This window comes from Zootoca vivipara, chromosome 4, assembly GCF_965207765.1.
Source record: "Zootoca vivipara chromosome 4, rZooViv2.hap1.1, whole genome shotgun sequence".
NCBI classification, from domain to species: Eukaryota; Metazoa; Chordata; class Lepidosauria; order Squamata; family Lacertidae; genus Zootoca; species Zootoca vivipara.
The window spans coordinates 90590739-90613964 of record NC_142587.1 but is presented as its reverse complement, the minus strand read 5'-3'; the positions used below and the strand labels follow the sequence as shown (position 1 = coordinate 90613964).

Sequence of the window (23226 nt, the reverse complement as noted above, 5' to 3'; positions counted from 1 at the left end):
GGGTCATGTGGCCAGCATGACAAAGCTGCTTCTGGCAAATCAGAGCAGCATACGGAAACGCCGTTTACCTTCCCGCCGGAGCAGTCCCTATTTATCTACTTGCACTTTGACGTGCTTTCGAACTGCTAGGTGGGCAGGAGCTGGGACCGAGCAACGGGAGCTCACCCCGTTGCAGGGATTCGAGCCGCCAACCTTCTGATCAGCAAGCCCTAGGCCTAGACTCTGTGGTTTAACTCACAGCGCCACCTGGGTCCACACATCTGACTGATACTACTCTTTATTTTTATTTATAAGTTTATTTTACAAATTAGTGAAATGCTGCGCAGCCTGAGGCCATCAAAGTGGTGTGTAACAAGATAAAATAAAATAAAAAACAACTGCCGCAAAACGAAACCAAATTCCAGAATATAGAAATATAATAGAATAGAAGCTATGCTCAACCTTTTTGTTACCACATGAAACTGTTGTTTGAGTCTGCCCCCAACTCATTGGCACAAAAGACTCTTAACAGCACCATACCTTCATCCTGACACTGATTCCTCCCGTTCCCATAATCCCAGAAGCAATGAACAGCTTGGACTTCATTGGTTTCAAATAAACAGACATGTAAGAATAAAGATGCTTACTGCTGCAGGTCTTATTGAATTTCATATTCTCCTGAGGGGATCCCTTCAGCCGGCACTGGAAACGGTGTTGCCAAAATTCCTGAAACCACGGGTTTCGGTGGTTGGTTTCTGGGTGAAGCTGCAGGTAATAGTCATCGAACCATTTCACATCCGGAGACTGAAGCTTGATTGTTATTCCGCCAACAGCCTCGCGCTGGTATCCTTCTGTCACATCGTATCTGTCTGCCCAGCCATCGCTGCAAAGATAAATAAAAGGAGCAGACTCTCTGTGAGGACGGGGCTGCTGTGAATCATTGAAGAGAATTATTGGCATGCGTCCTTGGGAATAGCAAGGGGACCCTGGCCAAACGAGAGCTGTGGCTGGACAAGGAAGGTGCTTCATTCTTGTCGCACAGATACAGTAAGATCTTGGGTTTCCTTTATTTAACCAGCTCACACGTTTGGCTGAGAGTACCATATCATGGACCTAATCCTGGGCAAGCAGCCCTGCAATCAGACCCAGAGGACAAGTGGCCAGATAAACCAGAAGGACCAGTGGCACAAGCCCCAGAAATGACGAACCCATAAGAATGTGTATAAAAAATAAAAGAGGAGTCCTGCTGGATCAAATCAGAGGCCCATTTGATCCAGCGTTCTGTTCTCACAGGGGCCAAGTAGATAACTATGGGAATCCCACGAGCAGGATGATGACTCTTCCAATCATCACCCACAGTGACTTTCATTCAGAGCACAGCCATCAGGTTTAGTAGCCATTGATAGCCTTAACCTCCATGAAATGTTCTGACCCCCTTTTAAAGGCATCCAAGTTGGTTTCCTCCACTACACATTGCGGCTCAGAATTGTGGTAGCAGATTCCATAACTCAGACCAAGGTTCTTGACACCAAGCCAGAGTCCCAACCGCTGGGATGCACAGTATTGCGTTGCAAGGCTCTTTGAATCACTTTTGTGAGTAAAGTGACGAAGAAGAAGAAGAAGAAGAAGAAGAAGAAGAAGAAGAAGAAGAAGAAGAAGAAGAAGAGGAAGAGGAAGAAGAAATCTTGAGTCAGATACCCCAAAACTGGGACCCCCCAAGCATAGCAACCCACGAACAAATTCCTTTAAGGGTCAAGCTGCCTCTACACTAGAGACTTCATCCTTCCCAGTACCTACTTCCCAGGGCAGTCAGTACACCCAAGGGGAATGGACAGAAAGGAAATGGTGCGCTTGGCTCTGGACCAGAAGACCCTTGATGCCTCTGAATGCCAGTTGCTGGGAATCACAAGTGGCAAGAGTCATGCCTTGTTTGTGAGCTTCCCGTAGGCATTTGGTTGACCATTGCTGAACTAAATGGGTCATTGGTTGGATCCAGCAATAAATAACACAGTTAAATATCAGTTGAAACAGCAGTGTAAACATAGCCAACAGGAATAGTAGCCATTTTTAGTCTTATCCTCCTACTCCTCTATTTAAACCATTCAAGTTGGTGACCATCATGATCTCCTGTGGAAGAGTGAATTCCATAGTTCAACTATGTATGGTGTCTTTAATCTGTCCATTGGACACCCATAAGTTCTAGAATGAGAGAGGTTTCTCCTTATCCACATTGCATAATATTGCACACATCTATCACGTCACTTCTTACTAAAAAAAACAACAACCCACCCCCTGCATTAAGCAGTTGGTCCCCTACCTTTCTTAGCCTGACCTGGCCACAGTGATCCATGTGATGGTCACCTCTAGGCTTGATTATTGTAACTCACTCTATGCGGGGCTGCCCTTGAAACTGACCCAGAAACTCCAGCAGGTGCAGAATGCGCAGTGAGACTCCTTACGGGGTCCTCGCCGCGAGATCACATTCATCCAGTGCTTTACCAGCTGCACTGGCTCCCGGTGGAGTACAGGGTCAGGTTTAAGGTGCTGGTTTTGACCTTTAAAGCCTTATGCGGCTTAGGACCCTCGTACCTACGGGACCGCCTCTCCCAGTATGCCCTGCAGAGGACATTAAGGTCCACAAGTAATAACATACTGGAGATCCCGAGTCACAAGGTGGTTAGACTGGCCTCGACCAGGACCAGGGCCTTCTCAGTATTAGCCCCGACCTGGTGGAACGCTCTCTCTCAGTAGACTAGGGCCCAGCGGGAGTTGTCATCTTTTTGTAGGGCCTGCAAGACGAAGCTGTTCCGCTTAGCCTTTGGACTGACTGTTACCCTCCCCTAAGGCTTTATCCTACAGATATTTAAATGAGGTTGCACTTGTAGATTCCTAATTTTAAAATTGAATTTTAACATTGTATTTAATCTGCATTTTAATTTAATTGTTTATTTTATGCTTGCTTTGATATTCTTGTTGTTAGCCGCCCTGAGCCCGGTCTTGACTGGGAAGGGCGGGGTATAAATAATAATAATAATAATAATAATAATAATAATAATAATAATAATAATAATAATAAATGTTGCAACTTTTTCTCATGGGAGTTGCTCTATCTCCTTGATCACTTTGCTCTCCCTTGTGGCTCTGCTACTTAGGACATGAGAAATGCCCTTCTGGATCAGACCAAAGGACCATCTGGTTCAGAATCCTGTTCTCACCACAGGTCACCCCTGGAAAGTCTGAAAACAGGACTCATGGACCCCAGTCACTGGCATTCAAAGGCATGTTGCCTCCGAAAGAGGAGGAAGAATGTAGCCACCCTGCGTATTATTTTATTGTATATCTTGCTAGTATTCTATATGCAGTGTAAACTTGGATAAATGATACAGAGGGTGGCAAATGCCATAAAGAAGCAAGCAGTGGTGACCTAAACATTTAACCCTTGTAGGAGCTCCACTGTTCCTCATCCTATTGATTCAAAGCCTGGTCCCTAAGGTCCTCATTTATGCACACAGCTCTTTTCACAAACACACTGAGGTTGAATTGGGGTGAGTTGCGCACAAAGCTGCTGCAACCTTTTTTCTGACCACCAGGCAGTGAGCGCAAGTGATGGCGAATGAAGTAAGAGGAATGACTTCATCGGCCGCTGAAAAACAAATAGCAGAAGACGACAGAGCCTGATGCAGTAATATGAACACATACTGACTTAGCTGAAGATTCATAGGGTCTCTGTGTCTCTCTGCAAAGTCTACAGGAATTTGACTTTCTAAAAAAATAGAGGTTCAAAAAAAATGGGGTGGGGAGAATAATGAGATGCTGTAATGTTTCAGCATAGGGATGGGGAACCTTTTTTTCCAACCTGAGGGCCACATTCCCTTTTGTAAAACTTTCTGGGGGTCATATGGCAGTGGTGGGCAGGGCCGGAGGAAAAAGTGGGAGGAGCAATTAATGTAAACGTTACCTGTGAACAGTGGGAACACTCACAAACCCCTTTCTATTCTCATTCCAGGCAAGCCAAAGGTATTTTCAGGGTTCAAGGATGCACTGCAGCCAGGCAAAAGCACTCAAGGGGTATGTGAGGCAGGGCAGGGAGGAGAGAAGACTTTCCAGGAGTATGGCCTGGAGAGAATCTTGAGGGCCACATTCAGACTCTGGGCCAGAGGAACCTCAATGCTTCTTTAGGATCATCCCCATCTTCTTCTGTTTTAAAATACAGTGGTACCTCTACTTACGAATAACTCTACTTACGAATGCTTCTACTTACGAACGGAGCTCCGTCCGCCATCTTGGATGCAGTTTAGATAAGGATTTTTTCTACTTACGAATTTTTAGATAGGGTTGCTTCGACTTACGAATTTTTTATCCCAATGCATCCCTATGGGATTTGACTTACAATTTTTTTTCGACTTACAAATGTGCGTTCGGAACACATTAAATTCGTAAGTAGAGGTACCACTGCACCTATTCCCTGGTCCCTATGCAAAGGGAGTTACAAAAATATTGGCCACAGAACATGGTGATGATGTCCTAGGCTTGTGAAAAATGTGGTATTGTTATTCTTACAACCCAACCCAACCCAACCCAACCCAACCCAACCTCTCTCTCTGGATGTATAAAGGATCAAGGTAGGACTACCTTATACAGTATGCATGTGAGAAACTGGTGATGAGGATGACAATGAGATTGAAGGTGATGATGGATTTGGTGAGTGACGACCATGATGATGAGGGTGGTGATTATAGCCTTGCTCCTGTTGTGTTGTTTGGTCCCTCTGGTCACCGCTGCAGTACAAAAGATAGTATTTCAACACAACTGACAATCTGGAACCACATCGCTTCGAGGCTCGTTACATTTGGATTCAAACCATTTGTTGTATCCATTTAACAAACATTGATATCCCACTTTATTGTAAAGAAACCTCTAAATGGTTGACATAAATACGAAATAAAACATTAAAAGGCTCCATAAAGAACAGGTGTTTTAAAAAACATTCAAAACATTATCGAACTAGATAGGCGATGGGAAAGAGGCAAAACCCATGTAACTCATACATGTTAGGCTTGCCTAAACAAACATGTTCTAAGCAGATGCTGAAAAGAATACAGTGAAGTCTTGTCATCTGGGCAGCCCAGGACCTCCAGACACGCTGCCCAGGCTTGCACCCCAGAACATCATTGCTGTTAATGCAGTTATGCGTTACTGGTCTCTGCAGTCACAGTGGTTCTGCAGCAGTTTGACTCTTGAGACTGATGGGTGCCAACATACAAAAGTCTGACTGATGCCAATATGCAGGGAGTTCCAAAGTTTCATCAGACTACACAGTCTGCGGACAATGGGTTTGGATTTCGTGATAGGGCAGAGGTGGACAACCTAGATCTAGACAGACCTGGAGAGTTGCTGTCTGTTCGAGAAGGAGGGTATTCTGGGCTCGATGGAGAAATAGACTGGATACTAAAAGGAGGGGAGACTCTTTTATAGCTCCACCTACTTTTGACTCTGGCCCTGCCCACGATTGGTGTGTGGTTGGAGAAACTTGTCCAGTCAGAGTCTTGCATTCCTTTCTAGGCAAGTTTCCAGGAACAACATGCCAGTGGTGGGTGGGGTCAGGGGCAAAAGTGGGTGGAGCAATGCATATAAATATTACATCCGTACAGTAGACTAGTTTCTACACATGAACTCCTCTGTATCCTCAATCCAGGCAAACAAGAAGCATGAAAGATACAGGGCGCCAGCCAGGCAATGTAAAGTAGCAGAGAAATGTCTGGAAATTTTGCAAGTTCAAAGTTGCTCTGGAAAACCAGCATTACTGCTCTCGGGAGGAAAGCACTCTATGTGTGCCCAGAGACTCTCTTGCCTTTCTCCAAATCAGCCTGTCAGTTCTATGATTAAATGCAGATTCGTAAATTCAAGATCCCTCTAGTTCAAAGAGAGCATTATAGTCACCCTACCGCATTGGCCTGTGGCTGTTTTGACAATAAGGTTTGTGGCTCACAGGAAACAAATTCGTAGGTCCCCTTTGTCTCCCAATCGCTGCCCTAGAAATTCTAACACTTGTACCCGAAGCTTGATTGCCGGTATACAACAGCATCTACAGAGCTGTATCAAGTAACCATGGCAACTAAGTGTATAGGCCATTTTCTAACAAAATATGAATTACAAGGCTTCTTTATTGTTGCTGTAAGAAAAGGGGGCAAGTCTGAACGCTTTAGTGCTATGGTTTTTATTTTTATTATTATTATTATGGAAGAAAAAAACCCCACTTTGTATTCTTTATGTTATCTTCCATTTTGCCACCCACTCGGAAAGAACACGGCAATTAGCATTACACAACGGTTTTAAATTGGGAATGGTGCCATTCACTGAAGTGCATTTAATTGCAGCTATACTTGGTCCTACATCCATATAGGTTAGATGGAGGGCCTAAGTGCCCGTTACATAAAAATGAGTATAAACTAGTGCAGGCGGCCATTTTGTTTCAAGAAGGGGCACTTTGTGATTTGGAATGGAGAAGCAGCAGAAGGAGGGAAGGGTGTGTGCTTTCCCTACTTGTCACTGTTCACATTTCACTTGCCAACCAGCTTCACCTATTCCTAGAATCATAGAATCTTAGAGCTGGAAGGGACCCAAGGGTCATCTAGTCCAACCCCCCGCAATGCAGGAATCTCAGCATAGCTGCCAAGTTTTCCCTTTTCTCGTGAGGAAGCCTATTCAGCATAAGGTAATTTCCCTTAAAAAAAAGGGAGAGCTTGGCAGCTATGAATCTCAGCGAAAGCATCCATGACAGATGGCCATCCAACCTCTGTTTAAAAACCTCCAAGGAAGGAGAGTCCACCACCTTCTTGTGGGAGTCTGTTCTACTGTTGAACAGCTCTTACTTCAGAAAGTCCCCCCCCCCCAATGTTTAATTGGAATCTTCTTTCTGCTAATTTGAAGCCACTGGTTCGAGTCCTACCCTCCTGAGCAGGAGAAAACAAGCTTGTTCCCTCTTCCATGTGACAGCTCTTTAGAGATTTGAAGATGGCTATCATATCTCCTCTCAGTCTCCTCTTTTCCTGCACTGTTCTAAGCACCTATTTGTGAGGGAAGAAACACAGGTCTAGGAACCTTAAATCTGAAAAAAGATGTGTGTTGTGGTTGGTTGGTTGGTTCGGAGTGGAGAAAGAGCTGGCAGGAAAAGATGAAAGAATCCCATCTACTTAGTTCCTTAATCTGCTCTAAACAAACTCCTTTTCTTTTTTCATCCTTTCTCTGTTTTTGTTTTTATCTAGATAACTTTCTTTTATCTGATTGTATTATGAAAAAAAGCTTTAATAAAATTTTATTATTTATGTTATTTAAACTAACCTTTTTGGACTAGTGGACACAGTTGGAATTTTGAAAAAAATTCATATGCAAAAGACATAAACTTGGTGCTGAGAGGACGAGGCTTACCCAAAATGGCTGCCACAGGGTGTGTGGCCCAACCCAAAATGGCTGCTGTGGAGGTGTGGCTGCCATACCTAAATGAGCGGGAAAAGCCATGAGTCTACAAAATGATGTGGGCATGCCTCATACCTGTCAATGGAAAAAATGCCACTTCTCTTGCCACAGCCATGTTCACTTAGAGAGGGATGTTCTTCACACCTCCCCTCTCCTCAGAATGGAAGGGTGGGTAGGTGTCTAATCCTGGCATCTGAAGAAATTGGAACATGTTTAAGGGGGCTTGTCCCGTATAGAAGCAGCCGAAAAAGTGCAATACATAACTGGGCAGGAAGAAAGAGCAAAAAAGCCACTTGGGCACTCTGGATTTTTGAGGAGATATTTACTGATACCTTTCATAGGCACCATAGGAGGCAATGGAAGGCACACTGGCACCCATTAGTGCCATGTTGGCAATGCTTGTGACCCTAACCCAGGAGGAACTGAGGACTGAAAATGAGAGTTATGTAGGATATACACTGCACCTACAACAAAATGTTGCAGTATGAAGTTCTGCTGTTCAGGCTTCCAGCCACTCTGTTTCACTCTTCCCTTTCGTCCCCACCCTGCTTATGGGTTTTATGCTTTCTGTTTATTTCCTTTGGCTTTGTTGCAAACTGCCCTATGGCTTGTGCAAAGGGCAGTATAGTGGACCATCTGGATATGAACTTAATTCGTTCTGGGGGTCCTTACCAGGGCCGTCTTAAACACCCCTGCCACTGTGGTGCGCCGGATCTCTCCGGCGCCCTCCCGCCCCATTTCCCAGCGCGGTGGGCGGGTGGGCGCAGTGGCGGGCGGGCGGGCAGGCACAGCGCGATCTCTCTGGCGTCCTCCCGCCCCATTTCCCAGCGCGGTGGGCAGGTGGGCACAGCGCGCAGCGTGGCTCCCACAGGCGCAGCTGCGTGGTGGACCGGCGGACCGGCCGGCCAGCGGGCGGGCGCAGCTCGCGGCGCCTTTCTGGCGGGCCGGCGCCATGGTGCCCTGCGCCACCGGGGGTCTACCTAGAGCCGGGCCTGGTCCTTATGTACCCCCAAAAGTCTGCAACATTAGGCACCACTTCTGCGCACTCACGGGGAGTGACAGAGCGCTTCTGCGGATGCGCGGAGTGCGTGCGGTGAAACCCGAAAGTATACACTTCCGGGTTTGCTGCGTTCGCAACCTGAAAGTTACGTTACCCAAGGGTCCACTGTATAGGAACTGCCCAAATAAATGAACAAAACTGAGGTTTTTTTTGAAATTAAAATGTCAGCTAGGCAATTGGCACTGCTAAGAGCACTGGGCATATTCCCTTTCAGGGCCCGAGGAGCTGCTCATGGAAGCTACTTTAGCTCTGTCCTTAAAATGATAAACCAGCTGCGCCTATCAGCTTGTACAACCTTCCCTAAGAACAGTTTTCTTCTTTGCCTCAAGCCATGGCGATGGGCAGACAAACATGGAGGGTCGTGGAAGTGTTGTGCAACAAATGTCACTTTCTAAAAGGCTTCAATTCGATTCCAGAAAGCCCAGCAATTACCACTTGCCCAGGGAAGTGGCAAGTTCTCCAATTCCAGTTATTCCGCTCCCCGGGCCCTCCCCATTCCATTTCACACGCCAATCTATCGCTGATGTCACAGAGGTTAATGAGTTCATTCATTAGCTGGCAGTCCAGTCTCGTTCACTTTACCTAAAGCTGTTTGCAGCCCACATCATTATGACAGAAGCTGCCTCTCCTGCCACAGCAGCTGCCAGATCTCTGACAGATAGTGCTTTAGCAGATACTGTGTCGTGCTAGGCATTGTGTTATGTTATGTTATGCTTTATTTATATAACACTTCTTCTTCTTCTTTTGGCCCAAAGGCGGTGAGCGGCATATTAATAGAAAAGGAAGATGCAACAAATGCAAGCAATCCATCAAAAAAGCAAATAATAATCATAATCATAAAATGCCCACACATCACACTAGATATGTGTTAGGAACACTAGTTAGCCCCGCAGCAAATAAGCAGAAAAGGAATCCAGTAAGGCACCCCTCGCCAAGGGTGTATGCACTCCCCTCCCATTGCTCAAGTGGTCGGGTGGGGAGACAGGTCTAGCTAAAGGCTCCTACCCCGGGGCAGACAATCTCTCCTGTTGCTGCCTACCAGCCACCAGGCAACACACTGATACACTCCAAGCCAATCTCTGAGCGGTGAGATACTCCAGGGGTCCAGGGCTCACCCAGTGTTCGTTTTCCTTGGAGTGAAGGTCAACAGAGGCTGCATTGTCCTTAGGATAGACCAGGCTTCCTCAACGTCCAGATGATTTTGGCCTACAACTCCCATGATCCCTAGCTAGCAGGACCAGTGGTCAAGGATGATGGGAATTGTAGTCTCAAAACATCTGGAGGGCCGGGGTTGAGGAAGCCTCGGATAGATGGTTTTATTTACATACACATGAAAGCCAAGCATAAGATGGAGGGGCTCACAGCTTCAACACCCTAATTAATCCTGCTTCCCCATTAGATTTCTAGCGGAGGCTGAAAGCCCCACACAGAGCATGCTTGTCTCAGTTGGCAGGCCTGCCTTTTGCTCAGCTCGTACACAATTTCACTCCTCTTGCTTGCTTTCCCAGCCAGTGGAAAGAGGAAAGGCCCAGATATTTGCCCTATGACACAGAGCAACTTCTTTGGTTATGTTTAAGTGGGCAATGGTGAACTGGGTGAGGAGGCCTGGGCAGGCCCTATATTTATTCTCTGAGCACAGACCCAAGTGATGCCTGCTGGCTCAGTTGACCCCACCCCTGGGGAGGTCCTGCACAGTAGCCTGCCTGAGATTGGCTAATTTGCAAGCAGGCTACAACCCAGAGGTTTGCAGGCCACACATGCCAACCAGGCCTTCCACCCTGTACTGCCACAGGATCGTGAAGAGGGGACAGTGCCAGTCTGCAACAACGCCTGCCCAATGAAGGGGTAAGCACACTTGCCTTAAATTGCCTAGTTCAGCGATAGAATCCCATAGCTGATTTTGACCCTTCCTGGGTGCAGGGCCCCAGGGATTAGAAGGGACTCGGGGCAAACCTACAACAATATTCATTAAATCCACTTTACAATAACCAGAACCTGGAAGTGTGGGTGAGGGAAGGGAACCTACAAGCCTGGAATGCTGAACAGCCCTCTCCTTCCTGATTCTCGCCTTCCACCCTAGCAGGGTCTCACCCTAAAGCATAGAATCATGGAATCATAGAATTGTAGAGTTGGAAGGGACCACAAGGGTCATTTAGTGCAGCCCCTTGCAGTGCAGGAATTGTTTGTCCAACACGGGGCTTGAACCCACGCACGGACCAATTTTCTTCTTGTTTTTGCTGGTGTACCCATCTGCACATAATAAACACCTGAGATATTCTCCAACACCACCAAAGCAGGAATTTACTGGCCGATGGGTTGTCTCTAATGTTAATGCCATTTCATCCGAACCTCTTTTCTAGTTTCACCTTCCCCAAAAGATAACTATCAGAGCAAGGATGTGATCAGCACCATGGACAGCTCTGAATGGGTCTCACATTAGAAGCAGGAGCAACTAATCTCAAATATTGGCCCAACAGCTAGCACAGTGTTTCTCAACCTTTTTTGGGCCACGGCACACTTGTTCCGTGAAAAAAATCACGAGGCACACCACCATTTAAAAAGTTAAAAAAATTAACTCTGTGTCGCCCTATATTATAATTATGACTGTAAGAAACACTTGCCAAATATTGCTTTCTGGCGGGTCAGTGTTGTGTATTGGCGGCCGCCAGGCTCGTTTGCACTGAGCTTTGGGAAAGAGGAGGAGAAATATTGCTTTCCAGCGGGTCAGTGTTGTATATTGGCGGCCGCCAGGCACGTGACAATGCAAATCGCCCTTCTCGTCGCCGCACGTCGCGGCACACCAGCCAGCGTCTCGCGGCACACTAGTGTGCCGCGGAACAGTGGTTGAGAAACGCTGAGCTAGCAGACTCTGAACCTTCAGCAGCGGTTTGGCTTCCTTCAGATGATCAGCTCCGACCTCACAGCAAACGATATACGTTGGTTCCTGGATCAGGGCAAAGTACTTGAAGAGGAAACTTCCTGTAGAGACAAGTGGGAGGTGGAAGCCTGTGTGGACCTGGAGGGCTCAGAGTAAGCAGGGCTCTTTGTCTGCTGTAATGTACTTTGAACTGTTTCTGTTTGAGTGTACCTGGAGTCTGTTTTAAAGACAGGCAACCCTGATATGCAACAGCACAGCATTGACCTTCAAAGGGGTGCTGCTTGCTTTAGGAGCCATTGGGTACGGTGATGTGTCTGCAGTTTGGTGGCGGCTGCGGACATAGAGTTGAGGATGGTCAAACCTATCCATTTCTCCTTCTCTCCACTCCTCCCTCCACCCCCAATCTTAAATGGAGTTTGCCACATTTTTGCATTGGTTCAAAATTGTTTTAGTCCCCACTAAAATTCATCAGCACATTTCCTCCTAATATTTAAGACATTTAAATATCTAAGACTATCAATAAGTTTGAAATGCCTTAAATAGTTAAAATCTCACTTTTAACCGTGTTTTAATTTGCTGGATTTATGCTTGTTCTTTTACTTGTATGTTTTGAACATTTGAAAACCAAGTAGAAATCTTTGGATATAAACTGCTGTAAGACTGTATTAAATATATGAGCAAGCACAGTTGGCAGGAGTATATGTTTTCTCCTTGCATGGGCATGCTTTGTTTTTGTTTTCTGTTTTGGTTTTATGATGTTGCATATTTTTGTGTGCTTTTATGCCCTAAACCCCCCTGTGATAAATTTAATAAACAATAAATGATTACAACATGCACATATATATTTTTTTTGCAAGCAATTCCCTCTGAAACAAAATGCATTTCTGTAATGTTATCATTACTGGCGTGTATTTTACTTTTCCTAACATACTCCTTTCTTTACATTTTTTCAGTCAGGGAACTGTATCACACAAAATTTGGAGCAGTGTGAATTTGAAAAAGTAGCTAGAGTTGCCACATTTCAAAAGGTAAAAATCTAGATACAAAAACTTGTTGAGATTTTTTTAGGGCATTCGCTTGATAGCCCCTCTGCTACTGTTGAGCCAGAGCCTCCCACATGTAGGCCAGAGCTGGGGTCATATGTGCCAGAGTTGCCGGAACCAGAGCCTGAACCAGAGCTTGGACTGCCTATGCCAGAACCAAAACCAGAACCTGAACCAGAGACACCCATGCACTTTTTTAATATAAAAATGCAACACCCAAAAATCCAGGACATTTGCTTTAAAATGTAAAATTACTCCCAGATGGGCATGTAGGACCCCCAAAAGAGGACATGTCTGGGACTTCCTGGGCATATAATAATTAACAACAACAACAACAACAAATTATTTATACCCCACCCATCTGGCTGGGTTTCCCCAGCCGCTTTGGGCAGCTCCCAACATAATATTAAAAACACAATAAAACATCAAACATTTAAAACTTCCCTAAGCAGGGCTGCCTTCAGATGTCTTCTAAAAGTCAGATACTTGTTTATTTCCTTGACATCTGGCAGGAGGGTGTTCCGAAGGGCGGGTGCCACCACCAAGAAGGCCTTCTGCCAGGTTCCCTGTAACCTCTCTTCTCGTAGGGAGGGAGCTGCCAGAAGGCCCTCGGAGCTGGACCTCAGTGTCTGGGCTGAACAATGGGGGTGGAGACACTCCTTCAGGCCATTTTGGCAACCCTAAAGGTAGCTGCTTTCCTGAGTTGCGCATTCTTTCAGGTAAAATGCAAACTGAACTGAATTTATCTCGCAACTCTGGCTGGAGTCATTGGAAGAGGGGGGAAGGTGCTGATCCCTTCTCAAACTGAAACAGGGTTGGCCTCATGAACCTTTGTGGTGATGGGGTGTCTGCAGAGCTAGGGACGCTAAGAACCATTTCAAGGGCCAGCTCGCCTTCGTGATCTGAGAGGTTGTTTCTGTCTGGTGTCTCCCCCCCCCCAGGTGGTAGCAGAGGATCAGAGTACTGGATCCTGGCACATATCTGCATTGCATGGTCCCTTGCTTAAATTGCTCCCAGGCAGAGATTCAGTAGCTCATTCACACACCAGAGTACACAATTTGTTCCATTTTCCTGTGACATGTCCATAACTATATTTTGGGTGCTATTTTTCTAGCACTGATTAACTTTACATCTGCTTGATTGATGAGATGGTTTCTTTGCATTATGTCCGCCAGGAGAGAGAGGGGAGGAAAAAAAAAGATAGCTAACATTTAATTGGTTTTCTGTTGGCTCAAAGATTTACAACAGCTGCCATCTGCAGAATGATTTTCCATTAGATAGCCAAACATAGTTCTTACAGATAAGCTCAGTGACTTTAGGCAATACATTCCTGTGTATTTACAATAATAAAGAGATACCAGAGACAGCCTTGAATTAGAGGAGGATGAGCACCATGAAATAGAATGCCATTTAACCAAAACAGTGGATTTGTTTTGTTGGCTGCTGCAGTGGCACAAAGACTTTCACTCCAAAGGATTCAAAATAGCAGGTGGTGTGAAAATTGGTATGAATAGCAGTCATCTCCACTGCAGTCCCGCAATCTGTTCTGAATGTTCTGGAGTGCGCAAAACTTTGGAGTGTGTAAAAAAAAGAACCATCTCCACCACCCACAATTCCAGGAATGGTTTCACCAGATATTAACACATGTCAGTGGAGAGAGCTGATCTACATTCTTGCTTCTTAGTGCATCTGGTTTGGCTCCTATTGTCAAAAGGAGTGAGGGACCACTCTATGTGCAGCTTTCAATGTTCAGCTTTACTGTTACAGAATCATAGAACCAAAAGATCCAAACCTACCCCCCCCCACCACAAAATATAGAAGGCTCTTCGAGACAAATCATTTGGCTTGAGAGCAGTACATGTGAAAAGGATCTAGGAGTCTTGGTAGACCACAAACTTGACATGAGTCAGCAGTGTGATGCAGCAGCTAAAAAAGCCAATGCAATTCTGGGCTGCATCAATAGGAGTATAGCATCTAGATCAAGGGAAGTAATAGTACCACTGTATTCTGCTCTGGTCAGACCTCACCTGGAGTACTGTGTCCAGTTCTGGGCACCACAGTTCAAGAAGGATACTGACAAGCTGGATCGTGTCCAGAGGAGGGCAACCAAAATGGTCAAAGGCCTGGAAACAATGCCTTATGAGGAACGGCTTAGGAATCTGGGTATGTTTAGCCTGGAGAATAGAAGGTTAAGGGGTGATATGATAGCCATGTTCAAATATATGAAAGGATGTCATATGGAGGAGGGAGAAAGGTTGTTTTCTGCTGCTCCAGAGAAGTAGACACGGAGCAATGGATTCAAACTTCAAGAAAGAAGATTCCACCTAAACATTAGGAAGAACTTCCTGACAGTAAGTGCTGTTTGGCAGTGGAATTTGCTACCAAGGAGTGTGGTGGAGTCTCCTTCTTTGGAGGTCTTTAAGCAGAGGCTTGGCAGGCATATGTCAAGAATGCTTTGATGGTGTTTCCTGCTTGGCAGGGGGTTGGACTGGATGGCCCTTGTGGTCTCTTCCAACTCTATGATTCTATGATTCATTTATTCAACACTGATCCTGATTTGCTTGCATAAAGAAAATGACACAGGCACGACCCTTCAACCCCACCCCCAAATCTTTTCCCCTCTCCAAATTGAGCCACCCCAGTCTTCTTCTCCACTGCCTAAGAGTGCAGGTAAGGTGTCCAATTGCTCACCCACCTCCTCCCTCTCTCCCAATGGGCACCCTCCCTCCTCTCCTACCCTCCAGTGGCCTGGGCCTGGATCCAGTGCCTCACGAGCCCCCTGCCATTGAGAAGACGGCCACTGCCTGCTGCCATCTGGGCAGGAAGAGGAGTGTCAGTGGTCAGACTATACCTGATATTTATTGAGCATTCACTCTGATTTCTTTGTGGGGTGGTTATACAACAATGAGCATTCAAGTGCTTACAAGTCTTCCCATTAGTCATTCATTCTTTCCAAACTTTTCAATGCATTCTCTTCATCTTAGTGACAACATGGTTGGCTGGCTGGAATTCTGAACAGAAATATTCCTGTTAGGAAGTGAGAATACATTCCAACGTTTTTTGTAGATAGGGATGAGATAGAAAATCAATTCTGATCTCACTGAGGGCTGAATCTATCAAAAATGCATATATTAGGGGAAATTGTGCTGTGCCTAAAAATGAATATATTGGTGAAAATAATACACAAAAATGCATTCAAAAGTGTGATTACCAGGAGAATGTGCCCTAAAATATTGGTGAATTTTCATGAGTTCCTTTTCTTTTTAAGTTTTGCCATTTGCTGCAAAATGTGGAGAACTGGATGTAAGACTGGAAGAATGAGAAACAGGAAGAAGCAAAACTGACGTCCCCTTCGATCCCTAGCTGCAAGTCCCCCTTGCGTGAGCACATAAGCAAACATCATACATTCAAAACACTCTCTAGGAGTGCAGCACTGTGCATTTGAATCAAATTTAGTCAGACAACAGGACTGTTAAAATTCAATTTTGTAAGCACCTACAGGGGAAAAAAATGGATTGCCAACATGGATTTGTTAAGAGAAAACCTTGCCTAAACCATTTAGCTTCCTTTCTTGACAGGATAAGTGGCTCGGCATTAAGGTCGTGAGGTAACAGACTGGAGTGCTGGTGTGATGCAATGCAGTGGATTTTGATTTATGGTGCAGGGTGCACGAGAGCTTCTTGGAAGCTTGTAGCTTGGATCCAGAGGATCTTTGGGCCCCCAGATCTCCACTGTTTTCTTCTCCTGTTTCCCAACATCACTTCTCACGCCATTCCACAGGGTCCCCAAATCTTCAGGGGTAGAATTTGGCAGCATAAAATCATAGAACTGTAGAGTTGGAAGGGGCCCTGAGGACCATCTATCTGTCCCGGTCCCGGTCGGCGGGCGGTTGAAGTCCTGGCTGAGGACGTCAGGACCAGAGGCAAGATGGTGGTGAGGAAGCAGGAACTGCTGAGGGTCCAATAGCAGGCAGTCGCAGGGTCAAGGAGCAAGGCAGAGGCGAAGGTCTGGGAGTCAAGGAGCAAGGCATTAGCAAGGCAAAGGTCCAAGGGTCGAGGATCAAGGCGTCGGCAAGGCGAGGGTCCGAGGACCAAGGCGTCAGCAAGGCAAGGGTCCAAGGAGCAAGGAGTCGGCAAGGCAAGGGTCCAAGGAGCAAGAGGCCAGCTACAACCAGGCAGGGATCGCGTTGCTGTGGCAAAGAGCTGAAGGGAAATGCTGAGCTTTTATCCCTCCCAGCTCCTGCCACCAGGTGCAGTGAGGTATCAAGTGGCCTCACCTGAGTGGCCACTCCTTGCTTCTCCAGCACAAGCTGAGGCAGGCCCCAGTCCTGCAAAGCACTACAGGCCCCAGAGTCTGACTCCTGCCCATACTCCTGACACTAGCCCAATGGCCTGTAAGGCAGGAATATGCAGCTGCCTCATACAGGGATCGAACCTGCAACCTTGATGTTAGCAGCACCAAGCTCTAACAAGGGCTGCAGCTAACAAGGGCTCCAAGCCCAAGGGGCTGCAGCTAGGCATGCTAGAAGGCACTGATTTCCACTGAGCATGTGCAGTGCTGTATCCGCTCTGCTGCAGTTCGACTTTGGACGAAAACAATGTAATTCAACTTGCTGTTTCCTGTGATGCAATTTTATGTAATTAATCATGTTGCCCGTACGTGATTCCAGGGAATGGGTGGGTGGGTAGTCATCACCTGAGGACTGAAAACAACAACAGTGAATACTGACTGTGTTTGCTGGATTGCTTTCTGTTTTGGACGTGAGATGAAGAAGCAAGTACCAGCCATTTCTGCTCACATTTCTGTTTCCATCAGAATTCTCAGACAGCGCCAGCTGCAAATAGGTTGATGTAGGGAAAGCCTGTTTCAGATGCAGAGCTTATGCTCACACTTCCAAGGATCTTACCCAGTTGGGCAAGCAGAACTTTGATGCAACATCACTTTCCCACCTTGTGGCTTCCAGCAACTTCTTCTTCTTTGGCAATCACTCGTAGTCAAGTAAGATTGTCTTCTTGAATACGGTCTTAACCAGGCATCCCCAAACTGCAGCCCTCCAGATGTTTTGGCCTACTACTCCCATCATCCCTAGCTAGCAGGACCAGTGGTCGGAGAAGATGGGAATTGTAGTCCAAAACATCTGGAGGGCCGAAGTTTGGGGATGCCTGGTCTTAACCTTGTACAGTGGAACCTCGGTTTATGAACACCTCGGTTTATGAATTTTCGGTTTACGAATGTCGCGGACCCATCTGGAATGGATTAATTCACTTTCCATTACTTTCAATGGGAAAGTTTGCTTCAGTTTATGAACGCTTCAGTTTATGAACAGACTTCCGGAACCAATTACACCCATGCTTCGGGTTAAGTATGCTTCAGGTTGAGTACTCCGCGGACCCTTCTGGAACAGATTAATCCACTTTCCATTACTTTCAATGGGAAAGTTCGCTTCAGTTTATGAACGCTTCAGTTTATGAACAGACTTCCGGAACCAATTACACCCATGCTTCGGGTTAAGTATGCTTCAGGTTGAGTACTCCACGGACCCGTCTGGAAAGGATTAATCCACTTTCCATTACTTTCAATGGGAAAGTTCGCTTCAGTTTATGAACGCTTCAGTTTAAGTACTCCGCGGACCATCTGGAACAGATTAATCCACTTTCCATTACTTTCAATGGGAAAGTTCGCTTCAGTTTATGAACGCTTCAGTTTATGAACAGACTTCCGGAACCAATTGTGTTCATAAACCGAGGTACCACTGTATCCATAAGGGACTGTGGAGGACAAATCTGAATCTGCACATCTTTCCATAGGTTTTCAGGCAGGAGTTGTTCATGGTGAAGGTTTGCCAAACATGCCATCCCTTTAGCTCGTTTCTTCCTGTGTTCATGTTTCTTCAAAGTCCATGATGCCTTTGGAAGAGGTTGTTCTCCAGTTGGAGCGCTCACAGGCCACTGATTCCCTCCTTGTGGCTTTACTGCCTCGCGGCTTCCAGCAACTAGAACATGGGTAGGCAAACTAAGGCCTGGGGGCCAGATCTGGCCAAATCGCCTTCTAAATCCGGCCTGCGGAAGGTCCGGGAATCAGTGTGTTTTTACATAAGTAGAATGTGTCCTTTTATTTAAAATGCATCTCTGGGTTATTTGTGGGACATAGGAATTCATTCTTTTTTTTCCCCCTCTTCAAAATAAAATCTTCGTACAAAGATTACCATAATCAAGGACAAAAGTGGTAAGGACCTAACAGAAGCAGAAGACATCAAGAAGAGGTGGCAAGAATACACAGAGGAATTATACCAGAAAGATATGGAGGTCTCATACACCCCAGGTAGTGTGGTTGCTGACCTTGAGCCAGACATCTTGGAGAGTGAAGTCAAATGGGCCTTAGAAAGCATTGCTAATAACAAGGCCAGTGGAAGTGATGATATTCCAGCTGAACTATTTAAAATTTTAAAAGATGATGCTGTTAAGGTGCTACACCCAATATGCCAGCAAGTTTGGAAAACTCAGCAATGGCCAGAGGATTGGAGAAGATCAGTCTACATCCCAATTCCAAAGAAGGGCAGTGCCAAAGAATGCTCCAACTACCGCACAATTGCGCTCATTTCACACGCTAGCAAGGTTATGCTTAAAATTCTACAAGGCAGGCTTAGGCAGTATGTGGACCGAGAACTCCCAGAAGTGCAAGCTGGATTTCGAAAGGGCAGAGGAACCAGAGACCAAATAGCAAACATGCGCTGGATTATGGAGAAAGCTAGAGAGTTCCAGAAAAACGTCTACTTCTGCTTCATTGACTATGCAAAAGCCTTTGACTGTGTCGACCACAGCAAACTATGGCAAGTTCTTAAAGAAATGGGAGTGCCTGATCACCTCATCTGTCTCCTGAGAAATCTCTATGTGGGACAAGAAGCTACAGTTAGAACTGGATATGGAACAACTGATTGGTTCAAAATTGGGAAAGGAGTACGACAAGGTTGTATATTGTCTCCCTGCTTATTTAACTTATATGCAGAATTCATCATGCGAAAGGCTGGACTAGATGAATCCCAAGCCGGAATTAAGATTGCCGGAAGAAATATCAACAACCTCAGATATGCAGATGACACAACCTTGATGGCAGAAAGCGAGGAGGAATTAAAGAACCTTTTAATGAGGGTGAAAGAGGAGAGCGCAAAATATGGTCTGAAGCTCAACATCAAAAAAACCAAGATCATGGCCACTGGTCCCATCACCTCCTGGCAAATAGAAGGGGAAGAAATGGAGGCAGTGAGAGATTTTACTTTCTTGGGCTCCTTGATCACTGCAGATGGTGACAGCAGTCACGAAATTAAAAGACGCCTGCTTCTTGGGAGAAAAGCAATGACAAACCTAGACAGCATCTTAAAAAGCAGAGACATCACGTTGCCGACAAAGGTCCGTATAGTTAAAGCTATGGTTTTCCCAGTAGTGATGTATGGAAGTGAGAGCTGGACCATAAAGAAGGCTGATCGTCGAAGAATTGATGCTTTTGAATTATGGTGCTGGAGGAGACTCTTGAGAGTCCCATGGACTGCTAGAAGATCAAACCTATCCATTCTTAAGGAAATCAGCCCTGAGTGCTCCCTGGAAGGACAGATCGTGAAGCTGAGGCTCCAATACTTTGGCCACCTCATGAGAAGAGAAGAATCCTTGGAAAAGACCCTGATGTTGGGAAAGATTGAGGGCACTAGGAGAAGGGGACGACAGAGGACAAGATGGTTGGACAGTGTTCTCGAAGCTACGAACATGAGTTTGACCAAACTGCGGGAGGCAGTGCAAGACAGGAGTGCCTGGCGTGCTATGGTCCATGGGGTCACGAAGAGTCGGACACGACTAAACGACTAAACAACAACAACAACAGGAATTCATTCTTTTTTTTCCCCCTCTTCAAAATATAGTCTGGCCCACCCACAAGGTCTGAAAACAGTGGACCAGCACCCTGCTGAAAAAGTTTGCTGACCGCCGAACCAGAAGCATACAGCCTCTGACAATGAGCAGATAACACAGCCACTGATCTCTGCATCTCTCAAGATGGAAAGAAGATAAAGTCCCGACCAGAGAAGAATGGCAGATTAAATTGATGGATTATGCCAAAATGGCAAAAATAACCAGAAGAATCAGAAATCAGGAAGACCAAAATTTAAAGAAGGAATGGGGGAAATTTATAATTTATCTTAAAAACCTTTGTAAACAGTTAAAATGGTTAGTAGGATTGGAATAACACTTGCAGTTTAATGGTGAATTTTGGATATAATGGAGATGTAAAAGGTTTGGATTATTATAAAAGATACAGGAGGAAATGACTAACAATCGGACCTACAAAGGGGAGGAGGGAAGTCCAGGAGATTCTTTGGAATCTTGTTTTTATGTTGTATGCTGGATATGTGATTGAAAAGCTTTAATTTGAAGAACCAAATAATTTTTTTAAAAAAATAGTAGCCACTAATAGCTTTATCCTACATGAATGTGTGTAATCCTCCTTTAAAGTCACCCAAGTCTGTGGCTATCATGACCTCTTGTGGGAAGGAGTTCCATAGTTTAACTATGCAGTGTGTAAAGAAATACTTGATTTGCCTACCCCTGAATCTTCTAACTGTTAGCATAAATCCTCTGCATGGCACAGATGCTGCATGTGGCTGAATGTTTACTTTATATGATTGCTGTAACTTTCCCACACAGGCTGGGAACCTTACACAAGCTGTAACCTGATCTCCTGTCATGTGATGTTCTTTGTTCTGTTTCTACTTTCACTTTCTTCTGAACTGGAGAGTGATGGCTGAACACACACTCTCTGAATAAACGTAGATTAGCACCTACGATTGTTTGCTGTCTTCTTTACCGAAGCCAGTGGCAGTAGTAAGAATATTGGTGATTTACACCCCAATATTCTAACAGTGGTAGCAGAGGATGGTTTCGATCCATCGACCTCTGAAAAGCGTGAAAACAGGCACGTAAACAGGCCTCAATCTGCAGCAGCTGATCCTGAGGAATTTCGCCTGCTTGGGAGTCACGGTTCCTGCGTTCCAGGGGAGGAAAAGCATGGATAGTCTGCGTTCCTTATCACCGGAGCAGTGAGTAACCGGGACTGATTTATAGCGGCAATAAAACCTCTAAAGCGGCAGCTTAATTGCAGATGCCTGCCGAAAGCCTAATTTGCAGCTTCTTTGTACTTTGAAGTCAGAAGCTAGCAGCACGCTTACAGTAGCAAGATGGCTAAAGCCGGGGATTCAGATCAAACACCCAAGAGTTTGTGTCCTCTGTTAAATGACTCAAATTACGCAACGTGGAGTGTTAAAATGGAATGTGTTCTTATCCGGCAAGGACTTATTGAGTTGATTCAGAACGCACCGCCTGTTTTGCCAGGCCACAGGTGGTTGAATCGCAACGCACAGGCAAGGGCAACAATAGTTCTGCATTTGGACCCATCACAGCTGGTTCATATTCGGAACTTAGACTATGCTTATGATGTTTGGACTCATCTTCGGGACGAGCACCTGAGGTTGCGCGCCGGATCAACAACATTATTCTTTCAGAGATTAATTAATTTGCGTCTGAAGGAGGGAGGAGACCTGAGAGCCCATTTGCACCAGATGCGTCAGCTACGCCAGGAGCTAGCTGACAGAAACGTCAATTTGGATGACGACATTTATTGCTTTACAGTGCTAAATAGCCTTCCCAAGTCCTATAATGCTATTGCAGCCCAGCTGGGGGCTCAAGACCCTCAGCAAATGACTGCAGCAGGAATTTATGCTTCATTGCTTAATGAGGAGGACAGGACCCGCGCACAGGCGGAGGCCAACGGGGAGCGCGTCTCACCATCACCTGGGTTTCTGGCATCAGTGGGACTTATATTGGGTCAGTGGGAAAAGACATGCTTGCCCATGAATTTTAAAAAATACCTAGGAGAAGCTAGGAAACTGACCCTAGGCCTTTCTTCTTACTTACAAAGGCAAAACGACCCCTTTGGAGATGAAAAAGGGGATTGTGATTGTATCTGTAAGCTCCAGTCCTTCAACACACCTGATATCCACTTGGAAAGGAGGCACCCATGGGCACAGACGCGATCCGAAATCATGTGAGCGGTGTATCACATACAATGTACAGTACAGTACTGACTGCCCTGGTTGAGGGCTGAGCCTACACATGTGCATCCCTTTGTGGATGTTAAGAAGAAGAGCCTGCTGGATCAGGCCAATGGCCCATCTAGTCTAGCATCCTGGTTCTCACAGTGACCAACTGGACAGGGGCAGAGGAAGGGGGGGTGCAGTGGGGGCGGTCCGCCCCAGGCTTACCTTCCAAGTCCCGGACTGCAGAATCCGGGACCGGCAGCCGTGTGACACCGGACGTTGCGTCGACGTAACTTCCGGTGTCGCTTTGCCCTTCTATAGGCACCAAAAATGGCCGCCACCGGCTTCGAAAGTCGCTTGTACGCATGTCAGGAAGTGTGTCGACGCAACTTCCGGTGTCGCTCCGCCCATCTATGGGCACCAAAAATGGCTGCCGCCAACACCGGAAGCTGCATCTATGCACTTCCGGACATGCATAGATGCGACTTTTGAAGCTGGTGGCGGCCATTTTTGGTGCCCATAGAAGGGCAAATCGGAAAGAAAAAATGGCCACCGGCAGGAGAAAATAACGGAGAAAAACGGGAGACGAAGTGATACAGGAGACCACCGGGAAAAGGTAAGTAAAAACGGGGTTTCCCCGGGGAAAACGGGGTACTTGGCAGCTATGGCCCCAGGTGTCACCACTGAGGGGGGTGACAAAAAGCTGGGCCCC

General features: G+C 46.0%; 1 protein-coding gene across 1 annotated transcript in view; it reads right to left on the bottom strand.

The window, feature by feature from the left end:
- GRM5 (glutamate metabotropic receptor 5) overlaps positions 1–23226 on the bottom strand; it is a 107445-nt gene that overhangs the window by 22514 nt on the left and 61705 nt on the right. Inside the window, exons 2-3 of the mRNA XM_088668420.1 lie at positions 4612–4757; positions 627–862 (exon numbers count right to left, since the gene is read on the bottom strand). Of these exons, the coding sequence (XP_088524546.1) occupies positions 627–651 (25 nt within the window). The 5' untranslated portion in view covers positions 652–862; positions 4612–4757. The remainder of the gene's footprint in view (positions 1–626; positions 863–4611; positions 4758–23226) is intronic.